Below are 19892 nucleotides of genomic sequence, written 5' to 3'. Positions count from 1 at the left end.
GATGAATTGATTTGGTGAGCAAGTCGAAAGCAGCCTTTTAAAGAAGAAGAAGAAAAAGGTGTTATAAAATATGACGGAATACATAACTTGAGGGGAAAGTGTAAACATTGAAGGTTAATGAATGAAAACTATCTGGGGAAATGGGGGAGAAACACGTGGTCGAAGAACGAACGAACGAATAAGAATGAATAAACGAATGAGAACAGAGAAGGAAATGTTTTTTTTTTTTTTTTTTTTTTTTGAGTTGAGATTTACACAAGGAAGTCGGCTATGGGTGAAAAGACTGGGAATACAGAGAACGAAAGTTATTGGATCACAAACGACGGACTGCTGAGAGAAAAACAAAGCCTCAAGGTTGTACAGTGCACACTGTACAAGGCCTCAAGACACGACACGGCAAACAGACGATCAATTTATGAAAGATAAACACCGAGAAACAACCAAAGTTGCACACAATAACTTCACACACCGAAAGATAAATACAGTTTCGACAAAATACAATTGTGAACAGACTTAACTTCGAAAAACGTGGAGACCGTGTGGAGCTTCGAAAATCCCTCCCACCGTCTCCGAGATCTCGCGAGATCAACCAATGGTAACAGTCCACGTCTGTAATCATTTTGCATCGGCTCGCAACCCGCTGTGGTAAAAAGTTATTTGTGCCCGGTAGCTTCAGGCCCGGTAAGTTTGAGGAGAACCAAGGATACCCACCCCTCGCCCCGCCCTCCCCCCTCGTAGTACACCTGAAACCCAGGGCTGTAACAATATTCGTTTTATTTATTTTCGGGAGAGATCGAGGCAAAGGTGTGTTCCCAAAATCAATATGTGGCATTCTCTCGAGGTAGGCCTTTTACAATGGAGGTTACGCTAGTCCTAACTATTATTTCCGACTATTTCCTCTGAAACGACTCGACCAGGGACCATAAAACCCATGTACTGTACTTATAATATTTTTGTCCGAGGAGTTCCGGGAATCTCACGGGATTGTGAAATAAAACATTTATCATTATTTACGAGTTGTGGTGAGGGTGCGGAAGGGGAGGGGGGTTGAAGCCTTTGAGTGCAGAGGGCATTAAATTATTAGGGTTGGTAGGGGGAGGGATTGATGACTTGGGTTTTGTGGGGGGGGGGGGGGGGGGGAAGGGGTAAGTTGAGGACTTGGGTTTTGTGAGGGGAGGAGATGAAGTTGAGGACTTGGTCATATTTTACATTGCGCCCAAGATGTTCTGCAGGTCCCTGCTAGTTAATTAGATTCCACAAGAAGTGCCACAAGTCAAAATCATATCAAAGAATGTTTAAAGGAGGAAGACAAAATGGGTAAAAGACAGACATCACATGACAAGTGTGCTTAATGTAATGACATAATCAAGAAGTGCTCAGGAATTACTGATATTGAAGGGATATTCATTAGAATTTAGTTTGTATTTTTCTTTGGAATCAGAATCACATTAGTCACTTTGGTAAGAACACAGCCGTGGTAAATCAGCAGATTTGAAGAATATTTCAAAATTGGCATTATATATAGGAACAGTTGCTGCAGGTTTATAAAGTTTGGTTGGAGAAAAAAATATCAATTCGATTTAAAGGTGAACAGTACAATTATGAAACCATTTGGCAACACAAACTCCCGTAACATCAACCAGAGACCTACTTCAAATAAAGATTTTTCATCCACGTTGCGTGGCGCTCCAAGCACAGGGACTCCGAGGTTCACAGACTCCACCTCTGAGAGGTCCACTTCACCCTTTCCATTCGTGTCGTCTTTTGATTCGTAGTACCGAAGCTGTGTGAGTGCGATTGGGGAAGCAAAACAAAGCAGAGCTCTATCTGGATGAGATGTTCCATAAGGGTTATCATTACACCACTGGCAATTAAACAATTCCATTCCAAAACATGACCAAAGAGAGCAATCAACTTTGGACACCGACTGTTTTTCCAGATAAAAAGGATAAGATTCCAGTTCTGGGTTCATTCACGGGTGGACACTATCTTCTCTGAGCATGAGCATGCTTTTTTTTTTGTTAATTACGTCCACCACCGAAGATTGATGGAGGTCATGTTTTCACCCGTCTGTCCGTCTGTTTGAGAGTAGAATAAAACTTTTGTAGAAGTACTCTCAAACAGACGGACAGACAGGGGGTGAAAACATGACCTCCATCAATCTTCAGTGGTGGAGGTAATTAAAAAAATAAAATAAAATAAAAATATATATATATTAAAAAAAACAAAGGATCGTCTGTTTGAGAGCAAGATATCTCAAAAAGTTATGAAGGCATTTGGACAAAACCTGGTGGACAAGTTAGGTGTGTGACAAAGACATTGTTTCGATAAGTCAATCATTTTTTAAGTGATTCTTTACCATTGAGTGATAGGGTCAAAACCTATATACAGTCATGTGAAAAAGTAAGTACACCCCATGTAAAGTTTTGACTTTTTCAACATATTTCAACATACAGCTATTTGATCTTCATTTCGACAATATTGATAGATAAAGGTGACATAATATAACAAATATCATGAAACATTTACATTTTGTAGTTCATTGTATAATTTAAATAAACATAAATGCAAATTTCACATGTGGAAAAAGTAAGTACACCCCTACAGCCTACATTTATCACTACTTCAAATACCTAAAATTAGAATCAGGTGCACCAGCTCAGGTGCAAATGGTTAGAACATCGTTAGAGAGGATCTTGGAGGAACCTGTCTTATTTAAACCTCAGACATTTAGTTTGGTTTGCTCTTTGTTGTTGAAGTGTGCGGCGTCACCATGCCGAGATCAAAAGAGCTCTCTGAGGCCTTCAGAAAGAAGGTTATAGATGCCTACGAGTCTGGGAAGGGATTTAAAAAGATCTCCAAACAATTTGACATCAATCATTCAACTGTCCGGAAGATCATCTACAAGTGGAGAAGATTCCAAACAACTGTCAACTTGTTCAGGCCAGGTCGCCCCAGCAAGTTCAGCCTGAGAGCAGACCGCAAGATGCTGAAAGAAGTCTCTAAGAACCCCAGAATGTCATCACGGGACCTACAGGTAGCTCTTGCCACTGTTGATGTCAAAGTGCACGAGTCTACCATTAGAAAGAGGCTGCACAAATTTGATCTACATGGGAGGTGTGCCAGGAGGAAACCTTTGCTGTCCAGAAAGAACATCAGGGCAAGACTAAAGTTTGCCAATGAACACCCAGGCAAAGACCAGCACTTCTGGAATAATGTGCTTTGGACAGATGAGTCAAAGGTAGAGCTATTTGGCCACAGTACCAGAGGACATGTTTGGCGAAAACCAAAGACAGCATTTGACCACAAGAACCTGATACCAACTGTAAAGCATGGTGGTGGAAATATTATGGTTTGGGGCAGCTTTGCTGCATCAGGGCCTGGGCAGCTCACCATCATTGAATCCACTATGAATTCTTCATTGTACCAGAGGGTGCTTGAGGATAATGTGAGGCCATCTGTCGGAAAGTTGAAGCTCAACCGAAGGTGGACCTTGCAACATGACAATGACCCTAAACATACCAGTAAATCCACCAAGGAATGTCTGAAAAGAAAGAAATGGAGGGTTCTGGAATGGCCAAGTCAAAGCCCGGATCTAAATCCCATCGAGATGTTGCGGGGGGATTTGAAACGAGCTGTGCATGCAAGAAACCCCTCAAACATCGCACAGCTGAAAGAATTCTCCAAGGAGGAGTGGGCAAAAATTTCTCCCAGTCGATGTCAGAGACTGGTAGACAGTTATAAGAAACGCCTACTTGAGGTCGTTTCTGCCAAAGGGGGCAATACCACCTATTTGAGCCAAGGGTGTACTTACTTTTTCCACATGCGAAATTTGCATTTATGTTTATTTAAATTATACAATGGACTACAAAATGTAAATGTTTCATGATATTTGTTATATTATATCACCTTTATCTATCAATATAGTTGAAATGAAGATCAAATAGCTGTATGTTGAAATATGTTGAAAAAGTCAAAACTTTACATGGGGTGTACTTACTTTTTCACGTGACTGTATGCTTGTGGCATGATATTTCAAAAAGTTGTGGACAAGCTATGACAAAACTCGGTAGACGAGTTGCTTAGGTTATAAGAACAAGCCGATTAGATTGGTTCAGGACCGCATCCAGATCCGGGCTATCAGTGGGATACAAAACGTGGACTGTTCAGCCTGGTGGAGGTATCTACCATGTGCCATTCTTGTTTGTTGATGCAATGTACTTCCTGTGCAGTGTGCTCTTGTGGGCCTCGATCAGGACTGTTGCTCAGATTACTCCCCTTACTCTTCGTTAATTTATCTGCGTGCTATGCCCCTTATTTCCCACTGGTGGTGTATTGCTTTTTCCCTCAATCGTCTTGCTTTTCCATGAACACCAATGTTTTACGACATAAAAATAAAATAAAAGGCGGAAAGCTTGTGTGCGATCTGAGTGTCTATGGAACATGACCATCTTTTAGGGCCCCTTGTGTAGAGGGATTTTGAACCAAACATCATTCATTTTAGCTGGGCGGCTTAGCTAAAAAATTCGGATCAATTGTGCCTTTTCCCTTAAAAGCATGAAACTTGGCACATGGCTAGAATACCCGAAAAGAAAGATTTTTAGTCCAGGGGGCATCCCCAATTTCACCCCATATGGCGGCCATCTTGAAATCCAAGATGGCCGTCATACAAGACCTATTTTGATGAATATCTCCATAATTAGAACAGATATCAAAATGGTTGAAGTGCCTATACCTACATTTTTAGGGTCTAGGAATCCAATGGCAACATAAAATATTCAATAGTATATGGCAGCCATCTTGAAATCCAGATTATACAGGAGGATATCAAATTATACAGCACCTTTAATGAAGGAAAGGCAGTTGTTATTGAGCGTTTTAATCGCACTTTGAAAAAAAAAAACAACAACAAAAAACAAAAAAAAAACCACCTTTAGAGGCCATTTTTCCCCGCAAGCAGGGGTTGGCCTTTTTCGGGAACCGTGGTTGTTGTTGTTTTTTGGTCCCCTTTTTGAAGCAATGTTTTACGGCCGGATGCCCTTCCTGACGCCAACCCTTTTTGCCGCCTTTAACGACAAACAGGGAATTACCAGTGAACTGGTACTCAACTCAACTTTAATGAAGGAAAGGCAGTTTATTGAGCGTTTTAATCGCACTTTGAAAGAGAAACTATATTAAAAATTCACACAACTCGGTTCTCAACAATGGGTATGCACTTTGAAATGACTGCACTGAAGACATTGGGTGACTGGTTATCTGGAAGCGGCTGGGTAGAAGCATTGGTGCAAGCCAATATTGCCTCAGCGGGAAGTGCAGATTCTTTCCTGCGAGCTGCACATGTTTCACGCTCGCGCAATGCCCATCAGGTGACAGCTGCAGCCTTGCACATACTGCAGCATCAGGCATACAATGACTATGCAATAGAAGCTGAGACGAAACTTTCATTTACCGATTGGTGTGGCAAAATGACTAAGGAACACCCACAGTTCCAATACTGGAGTCTCACGATGGCATTGGAGAACAGCATCCTGACCTCATTGAGGGAGGCTGACTTTGAAATGTACTTAGATGCTTTATGGGAGCTTCTTCCGTGGTTCTTTGCTCTTGACCATACGCACTATGCACGATGGGTCACAGTCCATTTGCGTGATATGATGGACTTGCATAAGACACACCCTAAAGTTCTGGATAATTTCCGAGCTGGCATGTTCACGGTACAAAAGACCCAACGCAAATTTTCTTCAATTGCTACAGATCATGCACATGAACAGAACAATGCACGTATCAAGGGAGATGGAGGAGCTGTGGGTCTGCTGGACAATGCCCATGCTCTGCAAAGATGGATGGTTGCAGGTCCAGAGGTCTCAAGGGTGATTGATGAGTTCGAGACTGCACAGGAGCAACATGAAAGCAAAGCGCCATCACTGCATCATGATCAGAATAAAAGCACCCAGATGACCTTTGACAAACATGTCAGATCACTTGTATCAGTTATCGAGGAGCTAGGTAATCCATTTCTTGAAGAAACCGCTGACCTTTTGGTCCTTGACACAAAGGATATAGCAAGTGCATCAGTCGTACAAAGTGTGAAAGACGTGCAGAAAGTGGGAAAGGAGGCTCTGGAGTCATTTGTGCAAGAGAGGCTGATTGAACGCTCAAAGCCTTTGAATGATGTCGTCCCGCGCAAAAAGTTACCTCTGTTTGGCAGCTCATCAGTAACAGACCAGCTGACAGATAAACACAAGGTAGCCTCATTGAAGAGTGATGTTCAACTGTTTTCTCGCCTCTATATTGCCTGTCAAACCCGCGAGGGAAACCTGGATGAATTTTTCCGTCATGAAAATCAATCTTTCCCTCCATCTCTGTCCAAGGATGGGAAGCTTCGACCTGGTACAAAGAGCGACCTTTTGGACTGCTTAGAGGAACTTTCACCATCAAGCACACAGATGCCAGAGGTGACATGTGTCATACTTGACGGGGCAGTAATTGTTCAAAAGCTAAAGCCCGATGTTGGCACAGTCAAAACATTTGGCGAATATGCCGAAAAGGTCTTCATCCCATTTGTTTTCTCACAGTACAAATCTGCAACCCGACTTGATCTGGTGTGGGACCGTTACCTACCCGACAGCCTTAAGAGCATGACGCGTGAAAAGCGTGGCAAGGGGGTTCGCCGACGAGTAGATACCTCAGTTGCAATTCCTGGACAGTGGCAGAACTTTCTTCGAGTTGATGAAAACAAGCGTGAACTCTTCAGCTTCCTTTCCAATGAAACAATTAAATCATTTGAAGACCAGCGCAAGGAGCTAGTTGTCACACTTGATACAGAGGTTCTTACTGCTAGTGTAGCAGCATAGCAAACCTGTTGTGCATTTTGTGATACAAGCACCAAATTTGGTACACTAGTAGACTATCATATTATGAAAAGATCTGGATATTGGGCCATCTCAGATTCAGAGATTTGATTTTTGCAAGATTTCGATTCGATTGGGATTGAAGAGAACACCTTCTTCGTCTTTTGTACAGTGAAGTTGCCAGCCCTGAATTCTCTGGCTACATCTGGGTGCTTCATTGGGAGTGCAACCGTGTCCCTCAGGTGAACAGGGACCCACCTGGCATAGTGTGTGTGGTCTAAGGCATGGAACCATGGGACCAGTTCCGTCAGGGCATCAAGGTACGTCATGAATGAAGCCTGCCGCAGAGAACGCACGTAGACCAGTACCAACATCTCTAGTTCCAGCACAGTTGCCCAGTACTGAAAGTTGGGAATGTCTTCTCCTCTCTGGTGACACCAGTCTTCGAACTCAGGCAGGTCTTCTGCATCATCAGCATATGTCATACAGTGGCGTTCATACGCACGGTGTTGCAGGATGTGCAGTGCCGCTGCAGTGATTTGATGAGCTCTTCTTGTGCGGGTGACGTGGGCAGCTCGTAGGAAGGAGTCGGCCGTCCCTGGCGTTGCAATCTCAGCTTGCAAAATCTGCAAATCTTGCAAAAATCAAATCTCTGAATCTGAGATGGCCCAATATCCAGATCTTTTCATAATATGATAGTCTACTAGTGTGCCAAATTTGGTGCTTGTATCACAAAATGCACAATTCTTTTGAATATTTGGGCTAAGCCGCCCCACTATGCTCCACCACGCATTGATCTAGAATCACTCTCCCCGTGCACTCAGGAAGAGGCAGATGGTCGGATGTTCCTACATGCTGCTGATGCAACACAGAGAGGGCATAGTAAGGTCCTCATACAAACTGTGGACACAGATGTTGTCGTGCTTGCAGTTACAGCATCCCAGAAGCTTTCAGTGATGATATGGTTACAATTTGGGACAGGCAAGAACATGCGATTTATCTCTGCACATGATATAGCCACAGCTCTTGGCCCTGAGAAATCTAAAGCCCTCCCCATGTTTCATGCACTAACAGGGTGTGACACTTCTTCAGCGTTTAATGGGCGTGGAAAGGTAACTGCATGGAATGTGTGGGAATCATTCCCTGAGCTCACAGAGGTACTAGCAGAAATTTGCCACCAGAGCACAGAGATAACTCAAACCTGCATGAACGTCATTGAGAGATTTGTTATTCTGTTGTATGATCGCACAAGTACTGCTACTGACATTAACATTGTACGAAAGAAACTGTTTGCAAAGAAGGGCAGACCTGTGGAATCAATTCCACCAACACATGATGCCCTTGTGCAGCACGTAAAGCGGGCAGTATACCAAGGCGCACTATGCTGGGGACAAGCATTGCATGCTAAGCCTGATCTACCAAGCCCCACTGAATGGGGTTGGCAAGAAATGTCTGCTGGCCAGTTCAAATATAAAAGGGCAACACTTCCAGAGGCTGCAAAGATCTGCAATGAACTTAAGTGTGGGTGCAAAAAAGGATGTACTGGTCGTTGCCGGTGTAAGAAAGCTGCACTTCCCTGTACTTCTCTCTGCGCATGTGATGGAGAATGCAGCAAAGACTAGAAAACCACAAGATGGCACAGTTACAGTCTGCGATGTCAAAGACACTTTTAATCACTGAAGAATGCCAACCTGTTAAGAGTATTTATATGCATTCCCAGTATGCATGATACTATGCAAAATTAATATTTTCATATGACTGCTTAATATTTTATGTTACCATTGGATTCCTAGACCCTAAAAATGTAGGTGTAGGCACTGCAACCATTTAGATAGCTGTTCTAATTATGGAGATATTCATCAAAACAGGTCTGTTATGGCAGCGATCTTGGATTTCAAGATGGCTGCCATATACTATTGAATATTTTATGTTGCCATTGGATTCCTAGACCCTAAAAATGTAGGTATAGGCACTTCAACCATTTTGATATCTGTTCTAATTATGGAGATATTCATCAAAACAGGTCTTGTATGACGGCCATCTTGAATTTCAAGATGGCCGCCATATGGGGTGAAATTGGAGATGCCCCCTGGACTAAAAATCTTTCTTTTGGGGTATTCTAGCCATGTGCCAAGTTTCATGCTTTTAAGGGAAAAGGCACAATTCATCAGTTAAGCAGCCCCACTATTAAGACTAGGAATGCTGAACTTCACCAACATTTCATCTTGTTTCATGAGCCCTGTTATTTTTGGTGGACAACATCACTGAGGAGCTAACTGACAAAGGATCATAAAAATCAAAACCGTTTCATACAGGCTACATACCTGGTGCTTGGTTTTGTCGAGTACAAACCATCGAGCCTTCCAGCCCTTGAGAAGAGCGCCTCGCTTGTACAAGCAACCTTCAAATGACCTGCAGCATAAGCAGAAAGTTATTTGGAACTTTCGCAGGGCAAATCTGGACACAAAACATCGAGAGGTATGTCACAGCTTAGTACCTTTGCTCACTGTCGACTAGCGGGAAGGTGCTGTAAAGGTCTAAACTTGACATGGAGCCAGGCTTGGTGGGGACATTGCGAGACGAAATGGTGAGGACATCATCTGCAAAACTACCATTAAGGGCGACAAGCGAAGACCCGACTCCGCTCTCAGCTGGTTGTGAAAATGTTCCGGTGCTCGTCGAGGGGGTGTGAGGTCCAATGGACGTTCTCGACAAATTCCCTGGAGAGACCTGTTGACGGTTCGTAAGTCGTGACCTCATTAAGCGAGTCGTACCGAATTGCTAAGGGGGAACAAAAAGCATCAACAGTCCACGTTGTACCAACCTGAGTTTGCTCTTGCATGGTTTTAACCCATACATCTTTCCAGCATTTTCCTGTTCTTCCTAACTCAGACTCCAACTTCTGGATCTCCTGAAATGATGGTCAAGTTGTCAGTTTTGGAGGTGTTTTATTCCACAAGAAGTGCCACAACCCCTGCTAGATGTTCAGCTGATTGATTTTTTAAAATGTCATGTTTTGAACAAAGACGTGAATTCTAAAGCTACTTCCTTGGACTTTGGATTCCTGTTTAAAAACACACAAAACTCAATGAACATTTAAAAAACAAATATTGCAGCACTATATGAACTTTGCTAACTCTCAAGGATAAACAGATAAATAATTGAGTTAAATTTGCACGTTTCCCAGCAACACACAAGCATTTTGTAAGCCAATGCTGTTCCAGTTATAATGGTGTGATATTGTGTAAGCTCTTGTATGGACAGCTATCAGCACCAGATTAGGCTCTTCTATGGATAGCTCGGGGGAGACACTGGACTTCATTGCCTCGTAAGATGGTGATAACCTATCCTTAAACGTAGAGGCAATACCCCTGGCGCTCACCTGGTATAATAAACAGTATACTACACTGACTAAAGGTATTTAAAACCAAATTAAATGGTTGCTAGAAGACAACGCAGCATGTGGAATCATTCAAACATAATAATAACACTTTAAACAAAGAAGAAAATACCTATTTTGGGAGGCAACTCCCCTCCCCCCCCCCCGTAGACCCCTAAAAGGGAAGATTTTTTAAAAATGCCATGAACAAACTTTGGTACATCATGGGTGATGACGGTTGTGGAAAAGTTTCATCGAAATAGTGTTTGTAGTTTCTGAGAAAAAAGCAAATTCCTATTTTGGGGGGTCAAACCTGGATCCACTTTGACCCCCGGTAAAACCCCTTAGATCCCAATTTTTTTTTAATGCTGTGAACAAACTTTAGTTACAACACAACAAATATAATTTGTGCCAAGTTTGGTCATAATCCCTTCAGCGGTTTCGGAGAAGTTTCAAGTGTTTACGGACAGACGGACGGACGGACTGACAATGCGCCATCGCATAAGATCCCCGGAACTTCGCTCCAGGTGAGCTAAAAAGATGCACACCATTGGACTAGCTCTCAATTAAATGAATACGTTCCTCTTTCGTATGCAGAACGTGGCTGCAAGTAGCATCATTTTCTGGGGGCAAAGTTGCGCTGCTAATACAGCACCTTCTATAGGTGAGAGCAGGAATTTTGAATTTGTTCACGGTGCCGATGATAGGTGGCCTACTCTTCACGAAGGACACCGTGGGAACTTTAACGTCCACCAACTAATTCCGGAAGATGGGACACCCAGTTGAAAGCTCATCCGAGAGACAGCACACGCGTCGATTAATCTCCCTGTCTGCGAAATCCCCATGTTGAAAGTTTATGGCTGGGCTGAGATTTGTACCCATGCTATACAGCTCAGATGAGCTTGTGCAAACCTCTAGGGCTATGGCCTAGGCCAGGGGTCGGCAACCTTAGGCACGCGTGCCACCATTGGCACGCGGCAGCGTAATCATTGGCACACTGGCGAAAGCAGTGCCCTCTCCGCTGCATGCCAAATCACTTCTTGAACAGCCATTGGCTGTTGCGCGTGTTGCACTATAATAGTATTTCGGTGTGATTGTGCAGGGTGATGAGGTAGATGGATCAGAGCAGAGTCACCATTCCAATTCCAAATTCTTTCACTGGAATAATAATCAAAGATGCACAACATGAGATGCCGGCCTGGCGCATTCAAACACAATATTCGCGGCAACAGGATGTGCTGTAAGAACAGTGGTGTTGTTCACAGCAGATGGTCCGAGGCTGCATCTCCACTCATTATTATTATTCGGACTGGTTTCTGAGTTTTAATATTAATCTCATCATTATTCTGAATTGTATAATAATCGTAGATATAAAATAGGAGATGTAGGCTTGGTGCCTTCCGATACGCCGTTCATGGCAACCTGAGGTGCTGTAAGAGCAACTGTTGTTAACATCCGGTGGTCAGCGGTTGCATCTCCACTCTTTATCATTCAGGCTGCCTTCTGCGTTTTAATATTAATCTCGTCATTATTTTGAGTTTTTTTAATGGGGTGGTAGTAATGAAAATGGGGGTAGTAGTTTTTCTCGTAACACGCGGCCTGTCTTATTTAGTTTGATTGACGGTACGGCCTCCCGCTCACATTTACCACAGGAATTGCAGTGAAGCGGTTCAGGTTCGGTAAAAAAAACCACCTTTAGAGGCCATTTTTCCCCGCAAGCGGGGGTTGGCCTTTTTCGGGGACCGTGGTTGTTGTTGTTTTTTGGTCCCCTTTTTGAAGCAATGTTTTACGGCCGGATGCCCTTCCTGCCGCCAACCCTGTTTGTCGCCTTTTTACGACACACAGGGAATTACCAGTGAACTGGTACTCAAGGTTCGGTAGATGTTCGGTAAATGTTTCTTTAAAATGTTGTTGCAATGCATATGGCCTATATGGATGGAATAAAATTCCATGTCTGTTGGAAATATTTTTTTGATGTGGTGTCATAATTAAACTTAATGTTGAACTTAATGTTGATATGGCACACGAATTAACAAGAACATTTCAAACTGGCACTTCATGTCAAAAAGGTTGCCGACCCCTGGCCTAGGCTATCCTACAAAAGCTACAAATGTATACCCAATCCGATAATTATCCGTATACCGATAATTATTCCCAACAACCTGTCCCGTTTTCTGATCGTACTTTGAGAGTCAGATAGATTTCAGTAGCATCACCAGAATATATTTTACAAGCGCAAAGGGTTCTGGTCTGTGAATATCAGTGTTCAAGTAAATTCTCAAAGTTTAAGCAAAATAAGCACATGTGCAAAGAGAGAGAGAGACCAGGCCAAACCTCGAGTAGCTGTGTAATGGCATCTGGCTGGGCACGACTGCAGTCAGAATAACAAGGCCAGATTGAATGACGTTGAGTACGCAGTGTCCGATCCGAACCAAGCGCATCCTCTACAGCACAGATCGGTCTCTCCCAAAGTTCCGGCTCGTATGGAAAAGCATCACCCAAGGCCTCAGACGTGTAGTAATCCCAGATGCAGAGTGCGGGCAATGAGGTGCACAGCCTTAGTAGCTACCAGGAACAAGAGGTCGCGTATTGGAAGGTTTTGAACCAATAACTAAAGAGCAAACAGACGAATGCACAAATAAAGTGGAACGGCACTCGGTAGAGCGCATACCTCCACCAGGCTGAACAGTTTATGTTTTGTATCCCACCGATCGGCCGGATCTGGATTCCGACGCAAACCAAAATCTAATCGGCTTGTTCTCGTCACCAAACCAACTTGTCCACCAAGTTTAGTCATAAGTCGTCCATAATTTTTTGAGATATCCTGCTATGTATCGCTTTTCACCCGATCTCTCAATGGTGAAGAATCACTTGCAATTAAATAATTCTCATATCCGAATCCATATTCAGATCTTTATCAAGATTGAATCGAATCGTCCTTGTCAGACACCCAACCGGTCCACCAAGTTTCGTCCAAATCCGTCCACAACGTTTTGACATATCCTGCTATGTATCATTTTTGGTCCTATCTCCCAATGGTGAAGAATCACTTTAAAAATTATACTAGCCGGATCCGTATCCGGATCCGGATCTTCACCAAAATCTAATCATTTCTTCCTTGTCACATACGCTACCTCTCTGCCAAATTTCGTTTGAATCCGTCCACAACTTTTTGAGATATCTTGTTCATAAACAGACAGGGGTGAAAACATCCACCTTTGGTGGCGGAGGTAACAAACCCATTATTCCTGCACCCAAAGTCCAGCCTGGACAGCACAAGATAGACCAGAGGGTGAGATAGGCCCAAAAAATAAAGGTTTGGGTTGAAGGATCGCTTAAAGATGAGAAAACCAATGCCTGCACCGACAGCATATGCACTTGTTTATAGCATTGGTTCAATAAAATAAAAAGTCAATCCTTTTTTGGCCTAATGTACTGGAATTGGAACACATGACCACACGCACGCAGCACAAACGAGCAGCATTTGTCACCTCTTCATTTTTTGTTGGAAAGTATAATAGGTTGTAGAACACAGGGATGCCTTTGTTGAGGTTTTCAATGTAATCCCAGATGGAGGTAGCCGGCTGATGGCCATTCACTTCCAGGTTTTCATCCATCAGAGACCCTGACAAAGCACAGTCGTACACAAGTCAGCGAGGAGGATCCAAGGATGTACTCCAGGGGCAGGCAAATCTGGAAGTACTTTTTTTTTCTCTCTCTTACCTTCCTCACTATGCTCCAAGTCAGCATCAAATTGGAAGGTTTTGAAGCGGTTTGAAACGTGGTGATAAGCGAGGAACTTCAAGTAATAAAAATTAAACTCAAATGCTGATGGGAACTGCCGCTGAATCTGCAAGATATAGAGATATATTTATGTATCGAGAGAGACAAAGAGAGCGAGTACGTCAAAGGCAGCAATGACAGGACGAGGCCAAAAGGCGAACAAAGCATGCAGGTGAGCCATCGTGAAACAAACGATGACATATACGAGGAAGGGTGGACACAGACCTGATGTACGCAGTCCAGGAAGATGAGGAAGATGGGGGTGAGGGAGAATCGAGGCTGCGAAGATAACAGTCCCGAGTAATACGCAAAGCGATGCCCAAATGCAAACCACTCTTTAGTGAGCAGAGTGCGAAAACCATCGAGTGTGCGGTAATACGACTCGCTCAAAAGCTGCGCGAGGCACACCACCTGCAGGATGGGTAGTGGGAGGGTTCAGGGATAAATGGAATTGTTGAAGAGTCCTCATGCTGCCCAAATTATCATCTCACCACTGTTGAGCTTGCAAAAAGAAAGCAGAAAAAGGCAGAACAACCATAAAAGCTGTGACAGTCCAAGTTACAACGGCCACATTTCTGCACCTGTGTGGTGGCATCCCACCCATCCTCTAGACCGACGATCACCGACGATCCAGCATCGAGAAGCTTGGCTACATTCAGGGAAAGCTTGAGTAGTTTCTGCACCTGAAGGGAAAGCATCGACTCGAACTGGTTTTCATGCAAAACAAATGTCAGATGATTCAATGTCGGTAACATCTGTAGGGATGGAAATAAATGGCAATGTGGTGTAATCCGGCAGCCAAACCATGTTTTCAGGTCATAACCTTGTTTTGGCATCTTAAGTTGTTGTTTTTTTGATGGATTTTGTTCCCAAGACCACCAATTAAAAAGAATATTTTACTGGACTTTTTTTTTGTATACAACATCGAGGCTCATGTAAGAGAAAACATTAATCACAAAAAAACAACAACGGGGACACCAAACACAATAAAGGGTGCGGGACACACGATGGGGAGAGAGAGAGGGAAGCACACAAGTACAACAGTAGAGAACAGGGACATCGGGAGATCTGTGGGAGGGAGAGGGCTTGGGGGGGCAAGGTGGCATGGGAAGGAGGGGGGAGGGGGAAGGTATAAAACACATGGACATTGCTCAGACTTCCAGGAAAGAAGTTGGTATTTCAAAAACATGGATCTGGGGTGAATTAACGGGGGTAGAAAAGATCAAGGTTTTGGATGGGGGAAGATAAGAGATGGTGGTGAACAGCTGTTTTAAAGACCTGGAGGGTGGAGTGGGATTGAAGAGAGTGAGGGAGTTTGTTCCAGAGGTGGGAGAAAAGAGGAATGAAGGAGTGAAGGTGAGCAGAGAGTCTTGATTTTGGCAGTTTAACCATAAGAGGGTTTCAGGCAGATCTTGTGCGACCTGTAGGAATATTTGCGGGACAGAGCCCAGAGAGACCTGGGTGGGGGGCAAGGCCAGAGAGGAGTCGGTCGAAGACGGAAAGACCACCAACCTGCCTGCGGTGAGTGAGTGAAATGCCCTTGGAGTTAGCTTCATCGCGGGAGATTCCGCAATGTTCTCAAATTGCCCAATGCTGACAGAAGTGCAGTAAAATTATTTTAAAAATTCGTGACCTTGGCAAGCAAAATCCACCAAAAAGAAAAACGACTAAAGACGCCAAAACGAGGTTGAGCCCAGCAGCTGCAGGACTCGTGTCCTTCATATTAAAGAATGACGCTTCTCAGGTAAGCAGGTTTAAACACGACAGGATTTCAAAAACAAGTCTTTTAGATTTTCATTTTCACGGTGCACTACGGACCTGAAGAAGCCAGCCAGACTCCTCAACAGCCACAAGGAAACCTGTCGTGGAAGACGTGGGTGGTACGCAGGCCCGCAAAAGCTTGCGGAAGGATGCTCGGAGATCCGGGACGTCTGGGAATTCAACGGCCTGATATTCCACATGTGGAAACGGCTCAAAGCGTGCTGCCTGGAGATGAGAAAAACACAAAAGCTTTCAATAGTGGTTCCTAATTTCCAAGAAAAACAACAACAATATTATTTAAGCCCCAAAACACACCTTTAGCTGCGACTTCTCCCCCAGGATGTAAAGCCAAGCTCGCCGACCTGCTGAACCGAGAAGGATATCCTTGGTCTTTGGGGATACTGGGACTCGGCAATCGGAGATGGCTGGAGACATTGGTGCACTGCGGACACTTTGCATGGTCATGGATGAAGCGGAGCCCGGCGAATCAGGGGGTCGTGGGCTCAATGTCTGTATGCTGCTCGTGCTGTCAATGAAGCGTCGACTCAATCGCAAGCTCCCCCATCTGGCTGCGTATTAGACAAAGGTATTGTGTATTGCAGAAAGGTGAGATAGCAAAATAATTCGAATATCAGGAAGAGGAAATAATTTGCCAGCGAAGTCCCATTATCTGTGAAAAAAACACTGCCCATCTCTGCACGCCGATTCCACTTACCTGCATTTACGAGGCTTGAAGCATTGGCTTGCGTGTGTCCATCAGCGCTCTGCTTAATCATCGTGCTCAGCCGGTTCTGCTTCGCAATCTCTCTGTGTCTTGCTGTTTGAAAACAAGTGAAAATCCACAACAGGACAGAGACATTTTTGGCAGAAACAGGATATTGCAGGCTACAGGAACACAAGTTGAACCCCTACTATAACTCCTCCCACAAAGTTTGCTCTGGAAATACCAGGAAGCTGCATGTCATGTGTGCAAGCGAGAGGACTCTTCTCAGGCGACGATGAGCCCATTGTAGAGAAAAGCACGGCGTGGAGGAACCTCTCATGATCCAGCCATGGCTGAGAGTCAGCACTTGCGGGTCCTGTTTGGGCAGACAATATTGTTGCGGATATGAGATTGGCCTCCATCCATATCCGCTTGTAAATATTCCCCTATTTCCTCCATACTTCCCAACTATCCCCAATCCCCCATTCCCTAGTCCCATTTTCTGTAAACAACACTCTGTAGACCCGACCTTCCCCTATTTCCCCCATTAAATGTCGCATCCAGGTCCACCGCATCTCACGTAGACAACTATAGGACATCTTGCTAGTTATTCTTAGTCTATGTCAGTTAAGGACTCGTTTCCATTAATTCTGACTCTTCGTTGCACCAGAATGTGATTGTATGGCACCGTTAGGAAGTTTAGGACCTACCAATACCTCCCCGCAGCTCTTCCTCATGGTACAACAACAACAACAACAACAGCGGCGGCGGCGCGGGGAGTGTGCGTCCTCACTCCGGCTTGGTTGGTAGGGGGTGTTGAAAGGGCACCAAGCCTTTCCAACGAGCCGCCATCGAGCATGTGCTCGACGGGGTTACCACGTAGGGGCTCGCTGTCAGCTCCTCGTCAAGGGCGGAGCCCGGTAACCCCCCGCACCCAATAGAAGCGGCGGACCGATCCCATCTAATGGGCGGAGCCAACGAGCCGAGGGCGTGTCACTCCCCGCTGAGCATGCGCAGGAAGAGGGAGGTGACGTCAGATGCGCGGAGAGCTGAAGGAGAAAGGACGCACCCTCCGAGCGCTGAGACCTCCCAAAGACTGAGCTGTATCCTGTCCCTGAGCCAAGGTGCACCTTGTGCTATCAACCGACCTGTCCTTCCCTGCCATCAATCCCTGTGTAAGTCAGTCTTGTTCCGTTTGTCTGTGGTCTGTCGGGGATAAGACAAGACTGTAACTAAGTGCCCATCTTTTCTGTGCTTTACCTCATACCTTGTAATCTACCCCTTTTCTCCACCACCAATTATATCCTCCTCCGGAGGTCTTGAGAACTGTACCCCTTGTGTCGTTTCATTTATCCCAGTCGTTGTGTCTTTTCCATCATTGATTTAGCATAGCGCGACCAGGTCAACGTCGGGTGGAATCGGGTGAGTTGGGGAAGAATCGGGGGAATTGTTAGGTCGCGGCAATACCACCGCTCGGTAAATAACATCAAATCCGCGATCCGTAACAACTGGTGTCGAGGAGTGAGATCGGACCCGAAGCGCGCTTAACGCGCTCAAAATTACAAGTAACCGAAATTTGTTTTGTTTTAAAATAAAAACCCGAATTTTGAAAGTCGCGCTATGGCGGATCAAGACGGCTGGGTTCCGGTAGAGGAGAGTGAGGCAGGGTCGATCCAGGACCAAATTGAGGGACATGAGGAGAGCGAAGCAGTGAGGGCGGCAGGTTCGCAAAATGGCGCCTCGCACATGGCTACGGCAACCACGCCCGCGACAGTAGCAGCGCCGTTGGTGGATTTGAACCTTTTTTTTATACAAATGAAGGCCCTTATGGACAAGAATAGCGAAGAAATGGAAAGCAGAATGATGGGGGTAATGGGGAACCGGATGGAAGCTCAGGGTGAGCGATTGGAGGGCCAAATGGGGGTAATGAGGGACGAAGCGAGGGGTACCGGTGAGGGGTTAGACAATGGGATAAAAGAGGTAAAGAATGGGTTAACGGGGGTAGAAAACAGAATGGCCGCTCAAGAGAATCAAATGGAAGGGATGCAAAAGGCGTTAGAGGGGTTAGAAAACAGTATGGAAGGCAAATTGAGGGACATGAGGGACCAAGCGGAAAGGGAAGTTAAAAAAATGGGGCAGCAGATAGAGGGGGTCAGAATGGGGGTAGAAACTAAATTGGATGCTCACAGGGAAGAAATGGAGCAGATGAGGGTGGCATCTGGGCAGGAGATGCAAGTGATGGGAGAAGAGATCAGAAGAGGTGTGAGTGAGGAGGTCGGAGGAGTGCGCGAGGAGGTGAGGCACTGTAAGGAGCGCATGGAGAAGGAGGTGAGAAAGGGGACTGTAAAATTGCAAGGTGGTATAGAGGAGTTGACGCTGGGAGTAGAACAACTGACAGTGGGACAAAAGGAGTTGGGGGACCAGGTAAAGAAGAACACAGCGGTAATAGAGGGTTTAAAATCGACACAGAAGGAGATGAAAAAGGACGTAGGGGTAATTAAAAAAGAGTGTCAGACGGTACATGAGGACCTGACGAGGAAAATGAACAAGGTGGTAGAGGTAATGGAGGTTAAAGAGCGGGAGGTGCGGGAGCACATAGAAAAAAATAAGGTGGAGTTAGAGGAAGAACTTAAGGGGGCGCACGAGGAGATGAAGGAGGTGAAGCAGAAATTAGAAGAAGTGGAAGAAGGGGTGAGCGAAATTAAGAAGCGACGGAGAGAGGATAAGAAAGAGATAAAGGAGGAAGTAAAAGAATTGGTCCAAAGTCTGTGTTCGGATCGTGATGATGTGCTCATTAACCGGATGAGGGATTCGCAGGTGATGGAGGAGAAGCGAAGAGAAAGAGGACCCGGTGTAAGTGGTGACCAATATGGTCGTGCGTATGATGCGCCAGGTGATTTAATAAGCTTGGGGGTCGAGATGGACCCGGATGTTCGTGAGAGGCCAAGAGTGAGGTGTATGGCTGGTCCGGAGGGTATGGAACGAGGGTGCGAGCGAGAGGGTCCGGTGATGGGAGAGGTGCGAGGTGTGAGTGAGCAAGGTTGTGGTGGTATGGAATGGGTAGCGGGTTGCGGAAGTGTGACCCATGCATCGACACCAACAGGGGTAGTTTTTAGAGGGACAGGGGAGGCACGAGAGCCCCTTGGGGGTAATGTACTGTGGGGGCCCGGCCGGTTCGGCCCCGCGCTGACCCCGCAAGGGGCGACGCACGGGGTCCGGCAGGCGGGCAACGACTCACATACGAGGTGGTCCCACAAGGTCCCACTCGCGCCGTATGACGGTGGGTAAGGGTGGCATCCCTGCCACCCTTCCCATGAATGGGGCAAATGCGCTATAGATTATGGGGTGTATGGCAGTGGAAACTAGCCCGGGTGGGTTAGGATATTGTGTGCAGGGATCTAGCGAAGATGACATT

At 45.3% G+C, this 19892-nt stretch overlaps 1 protein-coding gene across 1 annotated transcript in view; it reads right to left on the bottom strand.

Annotated features, from left to right (window-relative positions):
- The window catches only part of LOC137432281 (myotubularin-related protein 5), a 128969-nt gene that overhangs the window by 13956 nt on the left and 95121 nt on the right, over positions 1–19892 (bottom strand). Inside the window, exons 28-40 of the mRNA XM_068124082.2 lie at positions 16722–16853; positions 16490–16591; positions 16090–16343; positions 15832–15999; positions 14595–14696; positions 14239–14424; positions 13954–14080; positions 13722–13855; positions 12565–12795; positions 9676–9762; positions 9349–9581; positions 9176–9263; positions 1652–1783 (exon numbers count right to left, since the gene is read on the bottom strand). Of these exons, the coding sequence (XP_067980183.2) occupies positions 1652–1783; positions 9176–9263; positions 9349–9581; positions 9676–9762; positions 12565–12795; positions 13722–13855; positions 13954–14080; positions 14239–14424; positions 14595–14696; positions 15832–15999; positions 16090–16343; positions 16490–16591; positions 16722–16853 (1976 nt within the window). The remainder of the gene's footprint in view (positions 1–1651; positions 1784–9175; positions 9264–9348; positions 9582–9675; positions 9763–12564; positions 12796–13721; positions 13856–13953; positions 14081–14238; positions 14425–14594; positions 14697–15831; positions 16000–16089; positions 16344–16489; positions 16592–16721; positions 16854–19892) is intronic.

This window comes from Myxine glutinosa, chromosome 8 (genome assembly GCF_964187855.1).
Source record: "Myxine glutinosa chromosome 8, kmMyxGlut1.1, whole genome shotgun sequence".
Classification (NCBI taxonomy): Eukaryota; Metazoa; Chordata; class Myxini; order Myxiniformes; family Myxinidae; genus Myxine; species Myxine glutinosa.
The sequence above is the reverse complement of the archived record's forward strand: the minus strand, read 5'-3'. Positions and strand labels throughout refer to the sequence as shown.